The 20,227-nt window shown below is 38.8% G+C and overlaps 1 protein-coding gene across 6 annotated transcripts in view; it reads right to left on the bottom strand.

Annotated features, from left to right (window-relative positions):
• Nucleotides 1-20,227, bottom strand: part of EEIG2 (EEIG family member 2) — a 115,177-nt gene that overhangs the window by 30,711 nt on the left and 64,239 nt on the right. For 2 of the 6 annotated variants that reach the window (XM_069599367.1, XM_069599380.1), the window contains 6 exons: nt 19,469-19,572; nt 15,814-15,909; nt 15,535-15,724; nt 15,301-15,428; nt 14,018-14,087; nt 5,995-8,478 (listed from right to left, as the gene is read on the bottom strand). In XM_069599367.1, coding sequence (XP_069455468.1) covers nt 8,436-8,478; nt 14,018-14,087; nt 15,301-15,428; nt 15,535-15,724; nt 15,814-15,909; nt 19,469-19,572 — 631 coding nt within the window. In that variant the 3' untranslated portion in view covers nt 5,995-8,435. Of the gene's footprint in view, nt 1-5,994; nt 8,479-13,954; nt 14,088-15,300; nt 15,429-15,534; nt 15,725-15,813; nt 15,910-19,468; nt 19,573-20,227 lie in introns of those variants that run through there. The other 4 variants (XM_069599350.1, XM_069599356.1, XR_011258859.1 and 1 more) reach the window with 3 other exon arrangements.

Below are 20,227 nucleotides of genomic sequence, written 5' to 3'. Positions count from 1 at the left end.
TGAGCCCCTTCAGTGTCTCAAGACATTCCACAGAGCCCCAGTCTCAGCACCCTTCCCTTAGCTTCTCACTGCTTCACCCCTTTCCTTCCTAACCCCCGTTTATAGCATACCCAGCAGATCAGCTCTCTTTAAACTGCTCTCAAGCCTCGGGGGCTCATTTCTGTCAGGAAGTTATTCCAAATGAAAGTAATTTCTTTGATTAGAGTTTGGGTACCAACAAAATCACCTCATTATAGCTGGTACTGTGGAGACAGCCAAGCAGCTGTAGGCTGGAGGCCAGGGATAGTGTTGCCAGTAGTGCCATGGCGGAGTCTTACTAGATTATACTTTCATGGAGCATGCAGGTGTTAACTATGGTCAACATGGGTTATTATTGAATGTGGATATCTTTGGGGATATCCAGAAGTAGGGAATATTTAAGAGTATTGGTAAGATCTAGGAAGCCAGCTGGTAGGAGCTGGAAGTCAAGTTTGTACAGTAAATGTTAATTTCACTTCTTTTGCAACTAGTTTTGATGCCACCATTACCCTAAGTTATACACCTGTCTCAACTGTCAATGGCCTCTACCCGTTTACCTGTTGGGTTCTAAGTTCCTGTTAAACTGTATGTACTCTGTGCCAGCATTGCTCCCTATTCCATTTCATCCTGTAATATATGCTGTGACCAGACCTGAAACTAGTCAAACTCTGGTCATTCTGTTCTTTCCTGGAAGTGCTGCATTGCTTCCTATTTCCACACCTCATCCCACACTCAGATATTTTGCCTTCGTTGAATTGGCTGTTTTCCCATGCAATGTCTTTGTCCAGCCTTGTCCTTCTGGAATCCCTTTATCATGCTGACCTCCCAGTCTTTTCTAGGAGGAATCGTGTCATTGAACTTACTGAATCTTTGGTTAATTCCATACTAAAAACAGTTTTGCCTTGTTTAAGCAGAATATACAGTGCTTTAAAATCTTTTAAAGCGCTTGAAATTTTTAAATTTAGTACTGAGAACATATAAAATATGTTTTTCCTTTGGTCTTAATTCCAAAGAATATAGGAATATAGGAGAAAGAAGAGCCAGATATAGGCCCATGTAAGAGAGGCATTTTTGAATGGAATCACTTAAGTTCAATACCAGAAGGTGGCATACTTTTCCCACTTAAGAGTAAATGCATTCATTTGCTTTGAGGACTCCCTATAAATAAAATGCAAAAAAAAAAAAAAAAGTCTAGTTATGGCTATTTTCTTTAGATGTTTGAAGCTTTTGCTATGCATATTCAGGAAAATCACTGCTGAAATGGTTTCAAGATCTATCAGTGGAGTCAGTTTCTTAAGAGAAATGGTTGAAGAGACATCACTTAGCTGAGCTGTAATGCATAGGAATGGGGTCTAAACTAATTCATACAGAATGGTCTTTGCATTTTGTTATTACATGGTCCCTATGGCATAGAGATCACTGATTCATAAGAGTGTCTAAATTTAGGCCTTTTCTATTTATGTTTCCTAGATTTGTGTTACATCTTGTGTAATGTGGGATGAGTTAGCTCCACCAAAGACTGCATATGATGCAAAGGAAAAGAAAGGTTTCATTCCCTTATATCTGCTGCAATCAGGTATATGCTATGTATGTACAGGAAGGAAAAGGTAAAATAAGGTGAAAGAAGGGGGAGGATGTAAGGAGGAAGGGAGAAAAAACTAGGTGTTGAGGAAAGATGGGGTAAGTTATGAGAAGGCTGGACCTGGGAACCCCATGCTTGAGACATGGGCAAGAACATCTGAAGGGACAGGACACAAACAGATTGGAAGAATTAATACTGCTAAAATGACAACACTACCCAAGGCAATCTACAGATCCAGTGCAGTTCCTAGCAAGATACCAAGGACATTGTTCACAGAACTAGAACAAAACTTTAAGAATCTGTATGGAACAAAAAAGACCCAGAATTGCCAAAGCAATGCTGAGGAAAAACAGCAAAGCTGGAGGCTTAACCCTCCCAGAAATCAGGCTGTACTACAAAGCTACAGGATCAAAACAGTGTGGTATTGGCATAAAAACAGATATACAGATTAATGGAACAGAGTAGAGTGCCCAGTAATAAATCCACACAACTATGCTAAATTAACCTATGACAAAGGAGATAAGAATATATAATGGAGAAAATCTCTTCAACAAGCGGTGCTGTGAAAGCTGGATAGCTACATGTTATAACCAATGAAATTAGATTAGATATCCCTCACAGCATATACGAAAACTCAAAGTGGTTTAAATACCTAAATTTAGGACATGAGGCCATAAAACTCCTAGAAAAGAACACAGACAAAACATTCTCTGACATACTCATAGGAATGTTTTCTTAGGCCAGTCTACCAAGGCAACAGAAATAAAAGCAAAAATAAACAAACGGTACCTAATGAAACTTAAAACTTATTGTGCACAGCAAAGAAATGATCAATAACAAAAAGACAACCTATGGAATGGGAGAAAATATTTGCAAATTATATGACTGACAAGGGGTTAATACCCAACATACGTAAAGAGCTCATACAACTCAACATAAATAAAAAAGACAACCTGACTAAAAAATGGGTAGATCTGAATATTTTCTAAAGAAGACATACAGATGGCCAAGAGGCACATGAAAAGATGCTCAATGTTGTTAATCATCGGAGAAATACAAATCAAAACCACAATGAGATAACCACCTCACACCAGTCAGAATGGTATCATTAAGAACTCAAATAACAAATGCTGGTGAGGATACTGAGAAAAGGGAACTCTTGTACATTATTGGTGGGAATGTAAATTATGTGCAGTCACAGAAAAAATATGGCAGTTTCTCAAAAAATTAAAAACTACTATATGACCCAGCAATTCCACTCTTGGATATATATCTGAAAAGAAAAAACTAATTTGAAAAGATATGAACCCTGATTTTCACAGCAGCATTATTTATAAGATGTGGAGTCAATCTAAGTGCCCATCAACAGATGAATGGATAAAGATGTGGTATAGATACATTCAGTGGAACACTACTCAGCCACAAAAACAAGATTTTGCCATTGCAACATGGATGGACTTGGAGAGTATTAAGTGAAATAAGAGAATGATAAATTCTGTATATTATGAATCTAAAAAATAAACTAGTGAATATAACAAAGAAATTTACAGATATAGAGAACTTATATACACTTACAGAAAACCAACTAGTAGTTACCAGAGGGGAGGGGCAAGAGGGGAGGGGCAAGACAGGGGTAGGAAATTATTGTTTTTTAAGTATTTATTTATTTGGCTGTGCTATATCTCAGCTGCAGCACTGGGGATCCTTGATGCTTGCTGTGGCATGTGGGATCCAGTTTCCTGACCAGGGGTCAAACCTGGAACCCCTACGTTGGGAGCTCTGAGTCCCAGCCACTGGACCACCAGGAAAGAACCACCCCCAAGGATTAAAAATTCCAAATTATTAAGTATAAAATAAGATACAAGGATATACTATACAACAGAGGGAATATAGTCAATATTTTGTAACTATAAATGTAGTATAAGCTTTAAAAATTGTGAGTCACTATCCTGTACACCTGTAACTTCAAACTGTACATCAACTATATTGAAAAAAAGAGTCTGAGGGGACAGATCAGAGGCTCCTGCCAGGTTCTGCTATGATCTGGCACAAAGTCACCTGGAATGATCCTGTGTACTGAGGAGGAGGTTTGAGGGTTTCACCTAGAGTGGCCATAGCCCACCCTACTTCTGCCAGCAAGCAAGGTACTTCCTCCTTAACTTATGTAACTTTTCATAATCCGCACCATCCAGGGAAGTCATGACGGTCTGCAGGGATCTGGGTTCAAACTCATAGTGAACCACAGTTCCTTATTAACTTTAAATTGCTGTTATAATTTGATTATCTGCAGAGAGAATGTGTTGACGTTTTCCCTCTCTGTGAGGACATTTTAGTCAAAAAGAACAGTCTGTACAAAGTTGTGGTGATCATGAATATCATTTAAAGACATGATTTTAATGTCTAAGAGTGCCACACTTATTGACCATCTTCTGTCTTAACACTAGAATTAAGATGTGTATGTAGATGCCACACAAAGACAAATTTTAGCTTGATCAAACACTTAAGTGCCTACTAAGTGGCATATTCCTAACATTAGCTTTTATGTTCTTCATCATAACCGGAAAGAGTTGGTGGTATTACCTCCATGCTAGATTAGAAAGCAGGTTCTGACGGGAGTCTGAATTCAAATTCAGGTCTGTCTCATTCCAAAGTCCACGCTCACAGGACTGTAGAGAAGTCTATAAACCTGGTATACTACTTGGTCATAAATAAAGGGAAACCCTAGGGAGAAGTTATACACTGGTCGTTTCCCTTTGGTTTTCTTTTGTTGGCAAGAATCTGGTAGATTTCTGACAGAATCTTAGCTGAAATTTTAAAGGATAAACAACATTCTAAACTTTAAGATATGATTTTTATTGAACATGTGTAAGAGTCACCTTTACATTACTCAAATATTTTACAATAAAAAATTAGTTTTGGTAAAAAAAAAAAAGGAAAACATTTCCTGGATTAATAGTTGGACAATTAACAAAAAATATAAATATGAAGGTCATTTTCCATGTATTAGAGATTAGAATACTAATGGAATCACTTCAATAAAATTTTACTCATAAGCATTTACATGATTACCCACAACTCTTATCAACTTCCAGAGGACCAAGTAAATGTATAAGAGGAAGGTGATCCCCAAAATAAGACATATCTCCAAAAGAACCAAACTGAATATACCCTAAATGTCTTCCTGTACGTGAGATTTGGTCAATGAGTATCAGTAAGAGAATTCTTTATTATATACATAGGATGAACATAAACACTTGTGAATGTGGAGTTTGTTGTCCACATAAATTAAAAATGTTGCAAATTTTGTCACATGGAGAGTAGTTAGAGATCACCCACATGACCATTTAAAATATACTGTGTATATATATTATATTCTAAAGAGTTATATATAAGGGAATAAGGCCTTTAAATCCAAAGCAGTCTTAAAACAGGTTAATATAGGCCTGTTTCATCCTTTGTATTTTTAGACTTCATATTCTTTAACATCTCAGTTATTAAGACTATGTACAGTACCTAAGCAAACATATGAGTAATGGCATAACCCAATTTCAACTATAGTATAGGTTATATTAACATGACGTACCATCCAGGAGAACTGACCAAGCATGATTTCTGAACTGTCCCAGTTAAAGATCTGTTAAAATGCAATCCTGTCATATGAGCCTAGTCTCTTTCAGAACATTATCATATGTAATGGAAGCGTAACATTTCAGAGAACTTCAATGAAGTATTTAATAATACTATTAGCATGAACTTGCAAGTAGTCTGTTAGCATGGAAATCTTAAAATTCTAAAAATACTTCTGGATGTTTTAATATATCAAAACTCATTGACAACTGAATCTGTTTTGACTGGAAGCTAGAAGATTATTTTTCCTTCTAGCAACAAATGGGCTAAGTGGTAGACACCTGTGGCTCATGGTTTCTATTTAAAAAACAAAAAGCACATACAGAAGAATCTAGTTTGGAAAGCATTACTCTGATAGTATTTTGCTGGAATGGGTTGGTGGACTTAAGGATTCTTGGTCAAGACTTTCTCAGATTCTAAGTAACCAATCTCAATCAGTTGTCTGTATATAGAAGCCTTCACCACCACCATTGCTAAGGGGAGTCGACAGTCAGTGTGTAAATTAATGGCCCAGGGCCTCCTCTGCCCTTGGTGACCCTTCACATTCTCTCTAATCTTGGTCACCAGCACAAGTCACAGGAAGTGCCCCCCCACCAAGGTATTTAAGACACTGCATTATCTATCTGATCAGAAATACTTAGCTTTAAAAGATCATGAATCCTTTTTACGAGGGAAGGTTAGAAAAAAAAAATGTTATACATCTGCAAATTCTCCAAGACTAGGTGATATAAATATTAGATTTTAATATTAAAAAAATAAAATTTGTAATATTTAAGTTAAAAATTTATTAACAGTAAGTTTTCAAATTTATTTTCTAAACTCAAAATGGAAACAAAAGTGGACTTGGTATTTAATAAGCAGGTTTTTTTGAATAGCTACATGGTTAAGATACTAATAGTACAATAGTTCAAGAAAAACTAGAAAGTAAGACACACAGGTCCTTCGACAAATATTTTCGAGGAATCTAAAGAAATCCAGTTGCAAAGTATGCTGACAAAACACAAAATAGAATAAAATAAATCCAGACTTTCACTGACTACAGAGGACACTTATCTTTTTTCTTCCTAATGTTTCTACTTATTAAAATATTGGTTATATTTACTACTACATTAATCAAGATATATCTGGTGACTGCTCAATCAAAGGCACAATTTTCAAAATCTCTCCACATTTTGTTTTTTAAAAATAATTTTCTATCATCTTAACTATCAAGAGCCAGTCTTGTATTGGGCCAAGGGCAGTCAAAGATGAGTAAGATGGGGGCAGTGTCCTAACCATGGCATCACTTACGTATCTGAAGAACATCCTCATGGAACCTAACTTACAATCTAGTTTTTATAATCACTTTCAAAACTGCAAAATTATCTGTAGAGATGCCAATAAAAAATATAGAACTAATACTTTGAAAATAGAAAAATACGTTTTTAAGACGTCATACTAAATATCTCTCTAAACAATATCTTCACATCTCTCTTAAAAACTTTGATTTTCTTTTTCCCATAATATATAATGAATGGATCAATTCACCTGTTTATTCATAGACAGCAAGTCTTTGCCACTTAAGGTAGCATTTTCCTTGGTTAGACTAAAATGTTCAGGTCAGTGTTTTTCTTCAAAACAAATCTTAACAAGAAAGTTTAACTAATAGTCAGAAAATTCTATCTTTCAACATTCAAAATATCCCCAAATAGGGTGTTATCTCTTTAAAAAAATCAGCATCTATTTATAAAAGTAGTACTGAATTAATTTGGAATACCCAATCATTGAAATATTAAAAAAAAAACCCTAAAATGAATTATTCAAAAACTTTCAAACCTTTAAATTTGGATACTAAAATAAATTTTCTTTAAAAATAATATTTTTTCCCTTATTTTGCCAACATGGAAATACTAGACCAAAGTAACTCTAACACACTATATTTCTTGGACCTGGTTTTGAAAGTTAAGGACTGGGAATTACTGGTTCCATAGGAGCAACATTCTTTTCAGTGACTAATTGAGTCCAAGAAAACAGATCTTTCCACACAGAAACTGTCATGTAAGACCAGAAAAACTCTTGAGGTTTATCTGCTGTGCTATTTAACTGGATCCAGATCAGATATTCTTACTTTAAAAGCTCTACTTGATGTATGTTGTATTCTATTCTTGCCTCAAAATAACTAATTTCTGATGCAGCTAAGAAGAAAACTGAAAACAACGGGTCCATGTCCGTAAGGTCAAGCGTCTCTCCCTTGTTCTTTATCCATTACCTCCTTGGAATAATTTTCCGTTTCATGTAAGCTTGACTCTTCAGAGAAAAGGCAGTTTTGTTTCTGACCGCATCTCAATTTTCCTCCTGTTGTTCTAAAATTTGACTCCTAAACCCAGCAGATATTATGGTTAGTTAACAGAGCTCTTACGTTAGGGCATCTTAAGGAAGCTTAACATACTGAATCTTATACTTCTCTTAGTCTTTCATATAGCACTAATGGAAATTCTGCAGCCCATCTAATATTAACAAGTAATAACACGTACTGCATAATAATAGCATTATACTCATTCACGTATCTCAGACTTATAACACACACTTGTTTTTCAGTTTATGACTGATTCGTTTAGAATTAAGCATTTTACATATTTAAACTGTAGTAGAACATCTTCCCAAAGCACAAGCACCCACATTTTATATCAATTATTGCATCAAGAAGAGTGACTGAATTTAGTACAATACTGTAAGGAGTATATTATACCTTCCCAGGAATTATATCTATTCTTGGCAGAATTTATAGTTTAAATTATTTTCACTTCTTGTCTCGCAAACACAAAATTTAAAAGCTAGAGCCGAATCGGTTGAACATGTCTATCACAGGTTTGACACTTAAACACTAAAACTATACTCAGATGTATAGTGTTTTTTTCCCATTGGATGTTTTTACAGAAAAAGCAGACTTTTCATTATTATGTGCAGTGACCACAGAGGCCATGTTCCTATAAGCACACGTGGCACACTGCTCTGGTACTACCATTCCGATGTTCCCTCTTGGTAGGTGAGAAAGGAGAGTGGTGGGCACCTTCAGAGAAGAAATCAGTGTTGACTTTCCTCTTGATAGATGAACATGCTTCATTTTTTAATAGGTTCATTTGCTCTAAGTGCTTGAATAAAGTGCTTTAATAGCTCAACTGCCCACATCTTAAACCCACAGGGAAGCGTCAGTTCACCAGCTTGACTTCTAGCGTTTGATCACAACTTGTTCATAAGCTCCAGACCCCACCCTAAAAATAGGGAAAAGACAAAACAAAACTTCAAACTTGTGAACTGCAGTGTTTGAGACTGTTCCAGGTAACCTTGTCCCCAAAGAGATAGTGCATTAGACATTTTCTGCTTGATTTGATATCCACAAGGCTTATAGGTATCACAGAGAGAAAGTACTTTTAAGTCTTACATGTTTATTAACTGCTGCACTGGGATTAGTCTGGTTCCTGATCACCTCATACTTGTGTTTCCAAATTCTTACTGTGTCAACATACTGTGGCAAACATGTTTATATATAAATCTGAAATGTATTGGCTATGGTGGTTCAGGTCTTGCACTGAGTTAACAGATGACAGTTTCTAGTAGCATTAGTAGTGTGGTGGTGTCTTTACATATTTAACTTGGAAGTGCAAAATTTATTTTAGTTAAATGCAAATGTCTTTGTAAGTGGTCCATATTGTAAATTATATCTATGTAAATGCAGATTAAAGGGGAAAATGATCTTGAGGAGGGATTTATTTCTTTACAAGCTTGGTTTGTCAGCCTGCTGGTTGTCTCCCACATCTACTCTCCCCCTTCCCATGGTTTTAGCTAGGTACAGGTTGCTTGGCTTGAGAGCACATTTCCTACACTCTTTTGTCTGTAAATGTAGCCTTGTGACCAAGTTTCCCCCAGGGAACATGAATGGAGACATGCCAACTTCTTCCTCCCTTACTTAAAGGGAAATTGCTTGCGCCTTGGACGAGTAGCAACTTTGACAACACAGGTTAAGGAGAATGGTAAAGGACAAAACAGAGGTACCTGCATCAGTGAATCACTTCTGGGGCAAATTTGTCCCTCCAGGCTGGCCATTTTATTTTGGAGTCTCTTTATTACAGCAGCTTAGCCTTTGCCCTAATATGCCCGGTACTATCTGACCTCTATTAATGAAATATGGAGAATACTAAAGGACTTAAAATTTGCAAGCTTTGTGAATAAAAGTATTTAGAAATAAAAGGCCTCATCAACAGATTTTCTTTTTTTGCTTTTTTTTTTTTTGTTATTTTTGATGCACCTGGTACCTTGGCCTTATGTTACAATGGAATAAACATGCATGTTCCTTCTATTGTTTCTTGGTCTAGGGTAAGGTTTGTGTGTGTGTGTGTGTGTGTGTGTGTGTGTGTGTGTGTGTGTGCTGAAGGAAAGCATAGCATTTATCACAAGGTACCAAGCAAGGAGTCCAGGGCAGGTAATACTTAAAACACCCAAACTAAGAACTCCCTGGTGGTCCAGTGGTTAGGGTTGGACTTCCCAGGTTGCGCAGTTGGTAAAGAACCTGCTGCCAATGCAGGAGATGCAAGTTTGATCCCTGGGTCTGGAAGATCCCCTGGAGAAGGGAATGGCTACCCACTCCAGTGTTCTTGCCTGGAGAATCCCATGGACAGAGGAGCCTGGCGGGCTACAGTCCACAGGGTCACAAAGAGTCAGAAAGTCAGAAAGAGTCAGAGTTGTGACCACACACACTCTCTCCAGTGGTTAGGACTCTGCTGATGGCATGGGTACAATTTCAGTCCCTGTTGGGGAGCTAAGATCCCACAAGCTGTGGGGTGCAGCAAAACACACACACACACACACACACACACACACACACACAAACAAAAAACTCACCCGAACTCCCCTAATAAAGGTTTTCTGTAGCACTGTAAACAGTGTCTTTTTGTTGGCACTGGATTTATTTTTGGATGAGCATCTTTCTACCCTTTCCATGATCCCTCCTAAATAAGTAGGAGGAAAGCGAAAGTGGAGTTGCATGGATGGAGGGTATCACTGCTCAAAGTTAACACCAGGCTCCAGTCTCCTCACTGGTCAAGATAACAGGGGCTACTACCTGACATTTCACTCTGAGGATGCCAGAGATCAGTAAGACCAGAAGTAACTACCATGACTGGTCTCTGCCCTTAATGGAATTTTAAGAGGAAATTTTAAAATTATAAAAAATGGAAGTAGTAGTAACCACTAGTAATTGTGGTTACTAGTCCACTATGGGCTGAACTGGAGTTCTCAGTTGCTTGCTCAGGGACTTCTCTTCTAATGGATTCATTCTAAAGAAGAAATAGGAACATATTCAACAGAACACTGGTGAACACTCTTTCATGTCTGCAGATAATCCGAATTTGAAGGAACCCTGGTAAGCACCACTACACAGTGGCTTTCAGATGTCCTAAAATGGTTCTGTTTCTTGAAGTGATGGAATAATAGGAACCAGAAAACTGGATAGAATATATGAAACAACAGTTTTCACACACTGGACAACAGGCAGCATGGGACTGGTCCTGAGATAAGGGAAAGAAAGCAAGCCAGCCAGACAAGCTGCCGCAGCATGCTGCCTGAAGCCATTTCCTTTCGGATCCTCCAAGCCTACAGTGCCGGGAGGGAGAACCCAATACAGTGAGGTCTCTTAGAGTGGAGGAATCATGCCAGAGCTCAGGGATGCCACAGGCTAGAATATGTAAGTCCAGAGTATCAGAAGAAGTGGAGAAAAATAATGGCTGGAGTGCTTCCAATTTTGAAGAAAACTGTAAACCCACAGATTCAAGAGGCTCAGTGAACCCTAAGCAGAATAAATGCAAAGAAAAACACACCAAGGCACATCACAACCAAATGCTAAAAACCAGTGATAAAGAGAAAAGTGTAAAAGCAGTCAGAGATGAGAGATAAATCACAGAGGAATGAAATCAGACCACTTGACAGAAATTAAATGTCCTAAGGGCAAGCAAGGAGGTGCATGCGGGGCTCTGTAAGCAGCTCTGAGCCAGCCCGGCTGTATTTGCTAGATTTATAAAGGATTACTGCAGACAGGCCTCCCCAAGTCTCTATCACTTGTTGCTCTGTTCTCTTCAATCTCACAGGTTCCCTGTTGGAACTTCGGTTCACTTGTGCCTCTTCTGTGCCCTAGGTAAATGATCATGGTTTTAGCCTGTGCTACTAGTTTATCTTACATAATATATCTAACACTAACACATTAGCGTCTGATGAATACCCACTATTTATGGACAGACCTATGTGTGCAAGTACTTGCTGGACAGTAAGTAGATTAACTGCCATAGTAACTGTGAAAGACAGACCTTTAATTAGTAGGAGACGACAGAGGATGAGATGGTTGGATGGCATCCTCAACTCAACGGACATGAGTCTGAGCAAACTCCGGGAGTTGGTGATGGACAGGGAAGCCTGACGTGGGGGTCACAAAGAGTCGGACACGACTGAGCAACTGAACTGAACTGATTGAGTACTAAAGTGCTTACTGCGTGCCAGATTTTGTCCTAAGCATTACCATGTCTTATATCATTTAAACAGTATAACTTTTATGAAGTTGGTTGTATTATCATCACTATTTTAGATGTGAGGACACTGAGGCAGAGAGAAGTGAAGTAAGTTACCAAAGACACACAGCTCATTAATGGTGGAGCTTGGGACTAAACCCAACCCAGGCAGCCCATGTGTGTTGGGCTGTGTGTGTTATTCTTCCAGGGATGCAGCTGTCTTCTTGGTAGCAAGTGAGAGATGCAATATGTCAAGATCACTAAGGCTAAGCTAGGCAATCATGGCTAAGCCAGGACAGTGGCACTAGTGGTGACGAGTTCGAGTTCGCCTGCCAATGCAGGAAAACATAGAGATGCGGGTTCGATCCCTGGGTTGGGAAGATTTCCTGTAGTAGGAAGTGGCAACTACTCCAGTATTCTTGCGTGGAGAATCCCCACGGACAGAAGAGCCTAGAGGGCTACAGTCCATGGGGCTGCAAAGAGTCGGACACGACAGAAGTGACTGAGCATGCACAGGAACAGAACCCACATCTGACTCTGGCTCATTCTCCTTTCACCATGACACACTGTCCCTGATGTTCTCCAGCATGTAATATGAATCTACGTCAACCCCAATGGTCCCTTTAGGCTTTCGGTGATAATATTCTAGCATTCTCTTTATATTTGGTTTTAAAGAATTAAAAGCATTCTTTAAATTAAAGAATTAAAAGCTAAATTCTTTCTCAACTAGAAATTAATCTTTTCTCTGTGTAACAACACAAATAGCTAGCATATATTGAGAGCTTTCTATGTGCCAGGTACTGTGTTAAACAACTTTACATCAATGATCTAACCCTCAAAAAAGCCTGTGAGTTAGGTAACTTATTTATCATCCCCATTTTACAGGTGAGGAAACTGAGGCTTACAGGGAGGTTATTAACCCTGTAAAGTCAATAGTGGCCCCTGGGAAGTCTAATGAGACAGCTTATGCTTCTGAGCATTTATTATTCTGGGTCCTTTTGGTTGCAACTGTGTCTTCTGCTGCTCCTCCTAAATAATACAGGGAAGCCTTAGTGAATATAATCTAAAATACTAATAGCTAGGACTTAGTGAGTATAATCATGCCATTTATATTTTAAAACAACCCCAAGAAGTGGGCACATGACCGCATTTTTCAAGAGCGAAGTTCAATTGAAGTTAAATGGTTTACTCCGAATGTGGCTGGTTAGGATGTGAACTTGTCTCTTTAATTCAGAAATACATTTTTCTCTACCATACATGTATCACTGTCCTTATAAATTTTATTCTTCTGCCTGTTCCCAACTACTAGACTCTGCTTGCTCCAGTCTACCTTCAAAATCATGGCCAGTTACTTTTCTAAAATGCCAATCTGCCAGTTCTCTGTTGAAGAATGACCAGTGGATCCCCAGTGTATACAAAAAGCTTAAACATTCTGTTATGGCAACAGAGGCCCTTTATAACCTGTCTTCAAGACACTTCCCAGCCTCATGTCTCAACTCCATTTCACATGCCCCACCTCCTCAGAAACACCTGTTTACTGGCAATTCTTTACATAGGTTATATTAATCATGAGCCAGTAAGGTAAAATGATTAAGTACAATGAATGGGCTTTAGACTCAAAACAGACAAGGATGTGAGTCCTGGTTTTACCACTTACTAGCTTTAAGGCTTTCTTTGGGTAAATTACCTTAACCTCTTTTTATCTTTTTTTCCCTCTTTTAAAAAACTAATAATGGTATTTTTTTGAGCACTGAAAAGAGGTAAGACTTGAATGAAATATATATATGGTGCTCAGCACATAACTAATAAATGCTCAGTAAGTACCACCTATAATTATTATATATTCACTACTATATAGTTATATATTATAATTATTGTGCCTGTAAGTCCTTTCTGTTTGTTCCTACCACCAGGAATATTTGTTTTCCACATACTCCTGGGTAACTGCTCACTTATTTTATTCTCCCAATACTCTACCAGTTCTCTACTAATACATTCTAAAAACACATCTAAGGAAATCAACAAATAAACTTACAAAATACAAATTGTATTTTATACATACTCAGGATAAGGAAACATACTCTGGATATGGAAAACTAAGCTACACTAAGAGCTGTAATTTTTCTCATGGAACTATTAACACTTTGCTTTCTAGACTCAATCTGATACAAACTTTGTAACTTTCATCTTTCACTCATGAGCATTTAAAAGAAAAAGTCATTCTACTCTTTAGTAAGATACTCTTTGGTCTACATACCTGTTTGGAAGATGTCGACTACCGAAGGTTGCTCTTCCTCCAGGACCCACAAATAACCTCAGTCCTTCTTCTGCAAGACACATTGACAATATTTGTTATACATATGGTTATTAGATTACTGTCAAATAATATTCATATTACAATAAATTAACATTTTACATTTCAGTTTTGTTAAAGAAATAAAAACTTAAGAGCTACACACATGTTTTAAAACAGGCAGTTTAAAAGAAATCCTAATAGTTACTTCTCATTAACTTTCTGTAAGCTATTGTTCTTAGGGCTGAGTAAAGAAGACAGCTGTTCCTACAAATTTCCTCAAGTGGGGTTTAATTATTTCTCTTCACAACCAGTTACATAATGAAACTAAGTCCATTGTTAACTGCTCTCTAGTCACACCAGCATGAATAATTATACTTTTCAAATTGGTGGCATGTAAATTTTCAGCTTCAGTGAAAATGCTAAGGAGGGAATGAGGGACTACCACCCAACCTCCCAAACTGCAGCAGTGACCTGAGGTACTCATGCCCCGTTACGACAAAGCAGATGAACATATCTACTATAAAGCAGACATTGATGCATAGTTAAAAAGTACGATAAAAGCTTCCTTAAAAATTGACATTTTTAAAGTTAATTCTTTCCCAAATTGAATGTCCATTAGCAAATAAACTATAAAGTTGTTGTTTAGTCACAAAGTTGTGTCTGACTCTTTGCGACTCCCCCATGGGCTGTAGCCTGCCACGCTCCTCTGTCCACGGGATTTCCCAGGCAAGAACACTGGAGTGGGTTGTGGTTTTCCCCTCCAGAGGATCTTCCTGACCCAAGGAATGAACTCATATCTTCTACTTGGCAGGTGGATTCTTTATCACTGAGCCACCCAGGAAGCCCAAGGTATACAGTTATCTTCAGATTTTTAATGGGTGTGAAGTTTATTTTACAGATATGCAACACTCAGTTATCATGATGAACGGCCTATTCACTACTGACCACATGGATTATTCAAACCTGGATCACATATATCTATATATGCATGTTAAGTCGCCTCAGTCATGTCTGACTCTTTGTGACCCTATGGGCCATAGGACTGCCAGGCTCCTCTGTCCATGGGATTTTTCCAGGGGAGAATATTGGAGTGCACTGCCATGCCCTCCTGCAGGGGATCTTCCCAACCAACCCAGGAACTGAACCCACATCTCTTCCATCTCCTGCACAGGCAAGCAGGTTCTTTACCACTAGCGCCACCTGGGAAGTCCATATTTACATGTACTTAGTGGCTATCTACACACCTTCTGCACTGGAATCTAGGCTGAAGTCTTGACTCTGTAATATTTTCTCCACAATATCATCTGCATCCACTCTGGTATCATCAACTCGCTTCAGCTGAGATTCTACAGAATCTTGCTTCACTGGGCATCTTTGAAAATAATTAAAAAAAAAATTTCCTCTCTTTAGTAGGTCGTTAAAATGAAGTTGTTTCCTGCCCCCCCCCCCCACCATTTAAAATGAGTCCAAAATGATACCTGTTGAGTATTTCTAAAGCTGTATCTTCTTTATCTGCTGTATCAAGACTTGGTTCAGCTGTCTTTTGCTCAACTTCATCACACGGCTCTAGAATACTTTCAATTCCTGTTGATGTACTTCCCACTGAGGTATTTCTTCTGTGGCAGAGCTCAGAGAAACTAGATGACCGGGAGTGGCAGGAGCTATACCCTATCAGAGAAAATCATTCTGGTTGTTAACACTAGTATCAAATACACTGCAACCAAACATGCCCTCCCTGCACCACTCTTAGCCTCTACCTGATACTTTCGATTGCTGGCTTGCATAGCTTGATGTTCTAGAATGTCCACAGGCACCAAGTTCATCTGGAACAGAGGCACTCTTTGCTGAGAGATCTGCAATACGTCATAACATGATGTTACTCTTATTGTCAACAAGTCAATGGTAGCTATGTATTCTAATCTATGGATTTTGTTGTTGTTTAGTTGCTAAGTCATGTCCAACTCTTTTGTGACCCTATGGGCTGTAGCCTGCTAGGCTCCTCTGTCCAAAGGATTCTCCAGGCAAGAATACTGGAGTGGGATTACCATTTCCTTCTCCACGGGATCTTCCCAACGCAGGGATCAAACCCAGGTCTCCTACATTGCAGGTGATTCTTTGCCACTGAGCCTCCAGGGAAGCCCAATCTATGGATTTCAGAAGCTGCTAAATTCATTATCAAGAGTGAAATTCCTTTAAATCATTACAATGTAAATAACTGTGTTGCAAGAAATACTGTACAAAAAACTTAAATACCTCAGTTTACCAAAGTGCTATGGTACCTTTCATAAGATTTAATAGCATTCTATCTTAAACTACTTCAGTTTTTATATTTAGTATTTCTCTGATAAAAAAGAGTCAAATGACCCCTGGTGGTCCAGTGGCTGAGACTCCGTGCTCCTAATGCTGGGGGCCCAGGTTTGATCCTTGGTCAGGGAACTAGATCCCACATGCCACAACTAAGATCTGGCACAGCCAAATAAATAAATAATAAATATTTTTTAAAAAGGGAGTCAGATAGGTTCTTCTAAATTCTCACAGAATTGCCAGGTTTTTGTGTGGTGTTTGAGGAAATCTTGCTTCCCAAATCTATCACAATGGGAGGCTAAAGAGTACTTTGTGACTTTTGCATTAGAGATGGCAGTGCTAGGCTATAATTTGTACAAATGTCTGTGGTTTAAAACAACACAGCATGTGATATACCACTGAGAATAAGGTTCTGCAGAAATTGATTATAGTATTCAGTTTCAAAGTAAATGGACAAAAAAAGCAGTGTCAAACCCGCTTCTACTATTTCCCTAATAATGTGCATATTCCAGATGCCAACTGTGTATTTTCAGAACTAGGCTTCTTCTACAGAATGCAGAACTGTGGCCATTTTCATTAGAGTGAAATATTTGGAAACTAGAACTGTTTTTCACTTACAGGCAAAATAAAACCCAACTGAGTAATATAACAATTATAACAACAGTTCTATAAATGATATTGAACACAGATGGGCCAACAAATGCTGCCAAATAAGTAAGCTACTAGAGTGACCTGGACCTTCTGCAAAGGGTTTTTCATTTCTGGACAGACTGTAAGGTACAGATGCAAACCAGCATCCCTAGTCCTGCTTGACAGTGGTCCTAAGCCCCAGTACTGCAGATTCTGAATGAAAAGAGTTGGTTCATATCAAGAATTATACACTTCACTCCTAGGGCTAGCTCAGATCTTAATTCATCCATTTACTGGTTTTCAAAATATGTTCATTCAATAAATATTTATTAAGCTCTTAGCAGGTCAACGCCCAATACTGTACAAGATATAAGGGTACAAAATAAATAAAATATATGCTTCATGTGGCAAGTACCAAAATACAAGCACCAAAAAGAAGCTATCAAGAGCTCCAAAGGACAAACACATCGAACACTATGTGGTAATGGGGGAAAGACCTCTGTTGGAGATTAACTCCAGGTTTTTAACAATATATAGGAGTTTCTTGGCTAGATTAGGTGGGAAAAAGCATGCCTTGTCTGTAGAAAGGCAAATAGTTCCGCAAAGCTGGCATATACCCAATTATGATCGAAGGAAAGAGAGATGAGCAGATGCTTAATAATGAAGGACTTAGCTCTATGAGTTTAAGGAAGGAAATAATCCAATGGCTTTAAGCAAGGGTGTGACTTGACTAAATTGACATTTTGGGAAGAATTACTTTGGCAGCAGGATGAATAGAAGGTGAAGGAGTGAAGATTTTTGTAATAATTCAGCTGAGAGATGCTGAGCAGGCACAAATGACAGTACTTCGTCACTAACTAGAAGTGTGTGCCAGGATAACTGCAACACAAAATACAGGAGGAAGAGTTAGGAAGATGTGCTGGGCATGTGGGATTTAAGATACCTGAGGACACCCGTTCACTGGTCACAGATTTCTACTGTGTCCCTGGCCATTATGCTGTTGACCCAAAGATAAATTAAGACCTGATCATGAGGAACTTAGAGGCTTGCCGAGAAAAAAGTTAAACAGATGGGGTTCAGTCTAATGTGACATGAAGTGGATGTTTCCAAAAAGCATTTAGAAACATGTGCCTGGAGTCAGGATGAAATTTTGGAGGCAACACTAATTTGTAAATCAAACACACTAACTCATATTTACATGATAATTAAATTGAAGCTACAGATGACATTGCCCAGGGCGGGGTAAATGGAGAGAACCAAATCCTGGTGAGCATCAATATTTTAAGAGGAAGGAGGAAGAAGATAAAGGAGCCTCTGAGAAGTTAGAGAAGAGAAGCGGGAGCCAAGGGAAGAGAAAGTTTCCAGAAAGAATAAATGGCCAATTTATTCAAATGACAACAGAAAAAATGCCCACAAGATTTGACAGTCATATCCTTGGAGACATCATCAAGAGAGGGCAGAATGCAGAAATCAGAATCTTATGTGTTTGGGAATAAGTGGGCAGTACATTATTCCTAGAAATTTGGCTAAGAAAAGTGTGAGAGAGAGAGGGTGGGCATGGAGGGAGGAGAAGAGTATGAGCCCAAGGAGGAACAGGCGATAGAGAATGATATAGGGCTGATGACTGTTTGGTTTCCAATATGAGAAAGAATTCAGAATGTTTAAATACTGAAGAGAAGGAGCTAACAGGAGAGTTAAAAGTCACAAAAAATTCACTGATCTCAAATCAGGCAATATCATAATCCTCATTACGTATAAGAAACCTTTGCAATCTAAGGAGTGCTAAAAACATTAATTGTATCACTACACCTTTCTTCTTCTTTCAAATAATAACCCTGGTCACATGGGATGGGATAAAAAAGGAAGCTCATGAGTGCTTTTTCCCCAGCCAATTTGACATTCCCCTTACCTGCTTTACACTTGGGGGGCAGCCTCTGACTATGAGTTTGTCTGGAGAAGTGATCCCAGCAGCAGCGTCACCTGGGAACTTAGCCATGCCGTTTTCAGGCTCCAATCTGGATTTACTTAATCGAAAACTCTGGCTGCAGTGTCAGCAATCTATGGTTTAACAAGCCCACTAGGTGATTCTGATGTGCACTAATATTTGGGAACCACTGACAGAGGGCACATGATTCATGGAAGAGAAGCACCACCTGAAGGGTGACTGGCAGAAGCTATTGGCAATGTGGACACTCCCGTAGTGTCCTATGGGATCTGTGGGCATCAGAGGCACACGACGGTGGGGCCGGGAGCATCACTGCAACACAGCATTTAATTCATCAAAGCATGACATACCCTTTGGACAAAATGAAGCACTGGCTTAAAGAAAAACTGCATGATTAAAACTCTGCTAATACTTATTGGCTCATTTCAAGTCATATATACTCACAGAATTACAAACCTGGGAGGGGCTTTGGGAATCTTTTAGGGTAGTACCATTACTCACAACTAGAAAACGAGTAAGCGACACATCCATACCTGCTATCCCAAGATGAATTTTGAGAGTCTCTCCGCCTTTTCTATCTTCTTCCAGAGATTCAGATTCACCAGCAATTGGTATACACATTGATGTAGAAGGAGGCCTGCAAACAAACATTCCCAAGGATCAGAACTTGACGGACGGTGAATGTGAAAGTTTGAAATGTCGTTAAGGGATGGATTATGTAGTCAGTGCACAGCCTCCGTAAAGGTGCCTGGTAATGTCGCCTCTTTGAGGATGAAAGTGACAAAAATCAACAAAATAATGTACAAGCATTCCTCAAAACCTGATTAAAATTCATGAGGGGAAAAAATATATTTTACACAACAAAAGAAGTGAGACCAGAAAGGACACTGCCTCCACAGAGAAAAGAGGGGAGGTGTATTCCCAGGAGTGTGGTGCAGGGGCTCCAGCTGTCAGCTCGATTCTCAGGCCAGGCAGGGATGTGTCTGTGCCGTGGAGGTGGCGGCACAAGCCCCTCTGTAGCTGAGGCTGGAGGGGATTCCTCACGCCTCCGCCGCTAAGATCTCTTGTTGGCTCCATCTATTTAAATTATCTATGGTTTTATCTTCCATCTGCTTCTGTGTACACAGGCCACCTGCTTCAGGGAGAATCAATAAAGAGCCTAGTTGTTTAGAATTGATTTTGGGGGCTGGATTCTTCGGGAGTAGGTGATGAATATAGTTTCATTCGTTCACTCAAGGCTCCCGTCTCCATATAGAAGCTGTGAAGCAGGGAGGGGCGGGACTGACTTCTAA

This window comes from Ovis canadensis, chromosome 1 (assembly GCF_042477335.2).
Source record: "Ovis canadensis isolate MfBH-ARS-UI-01 breed Bighorn chromosome 1, ARS-UI_OviCan_v2, whole genome shotgun sequence".
Taxonomy (NCBI): domain Eukaryota; kingdom Metazoa; phylum Chordata; class Mammalia; order Artiodactyla; family Bovidae; genus Ovis; species Ovis canadensis.
This window is presented reverse-complemented; position numbering and strand designations above follow the sequence as displayed.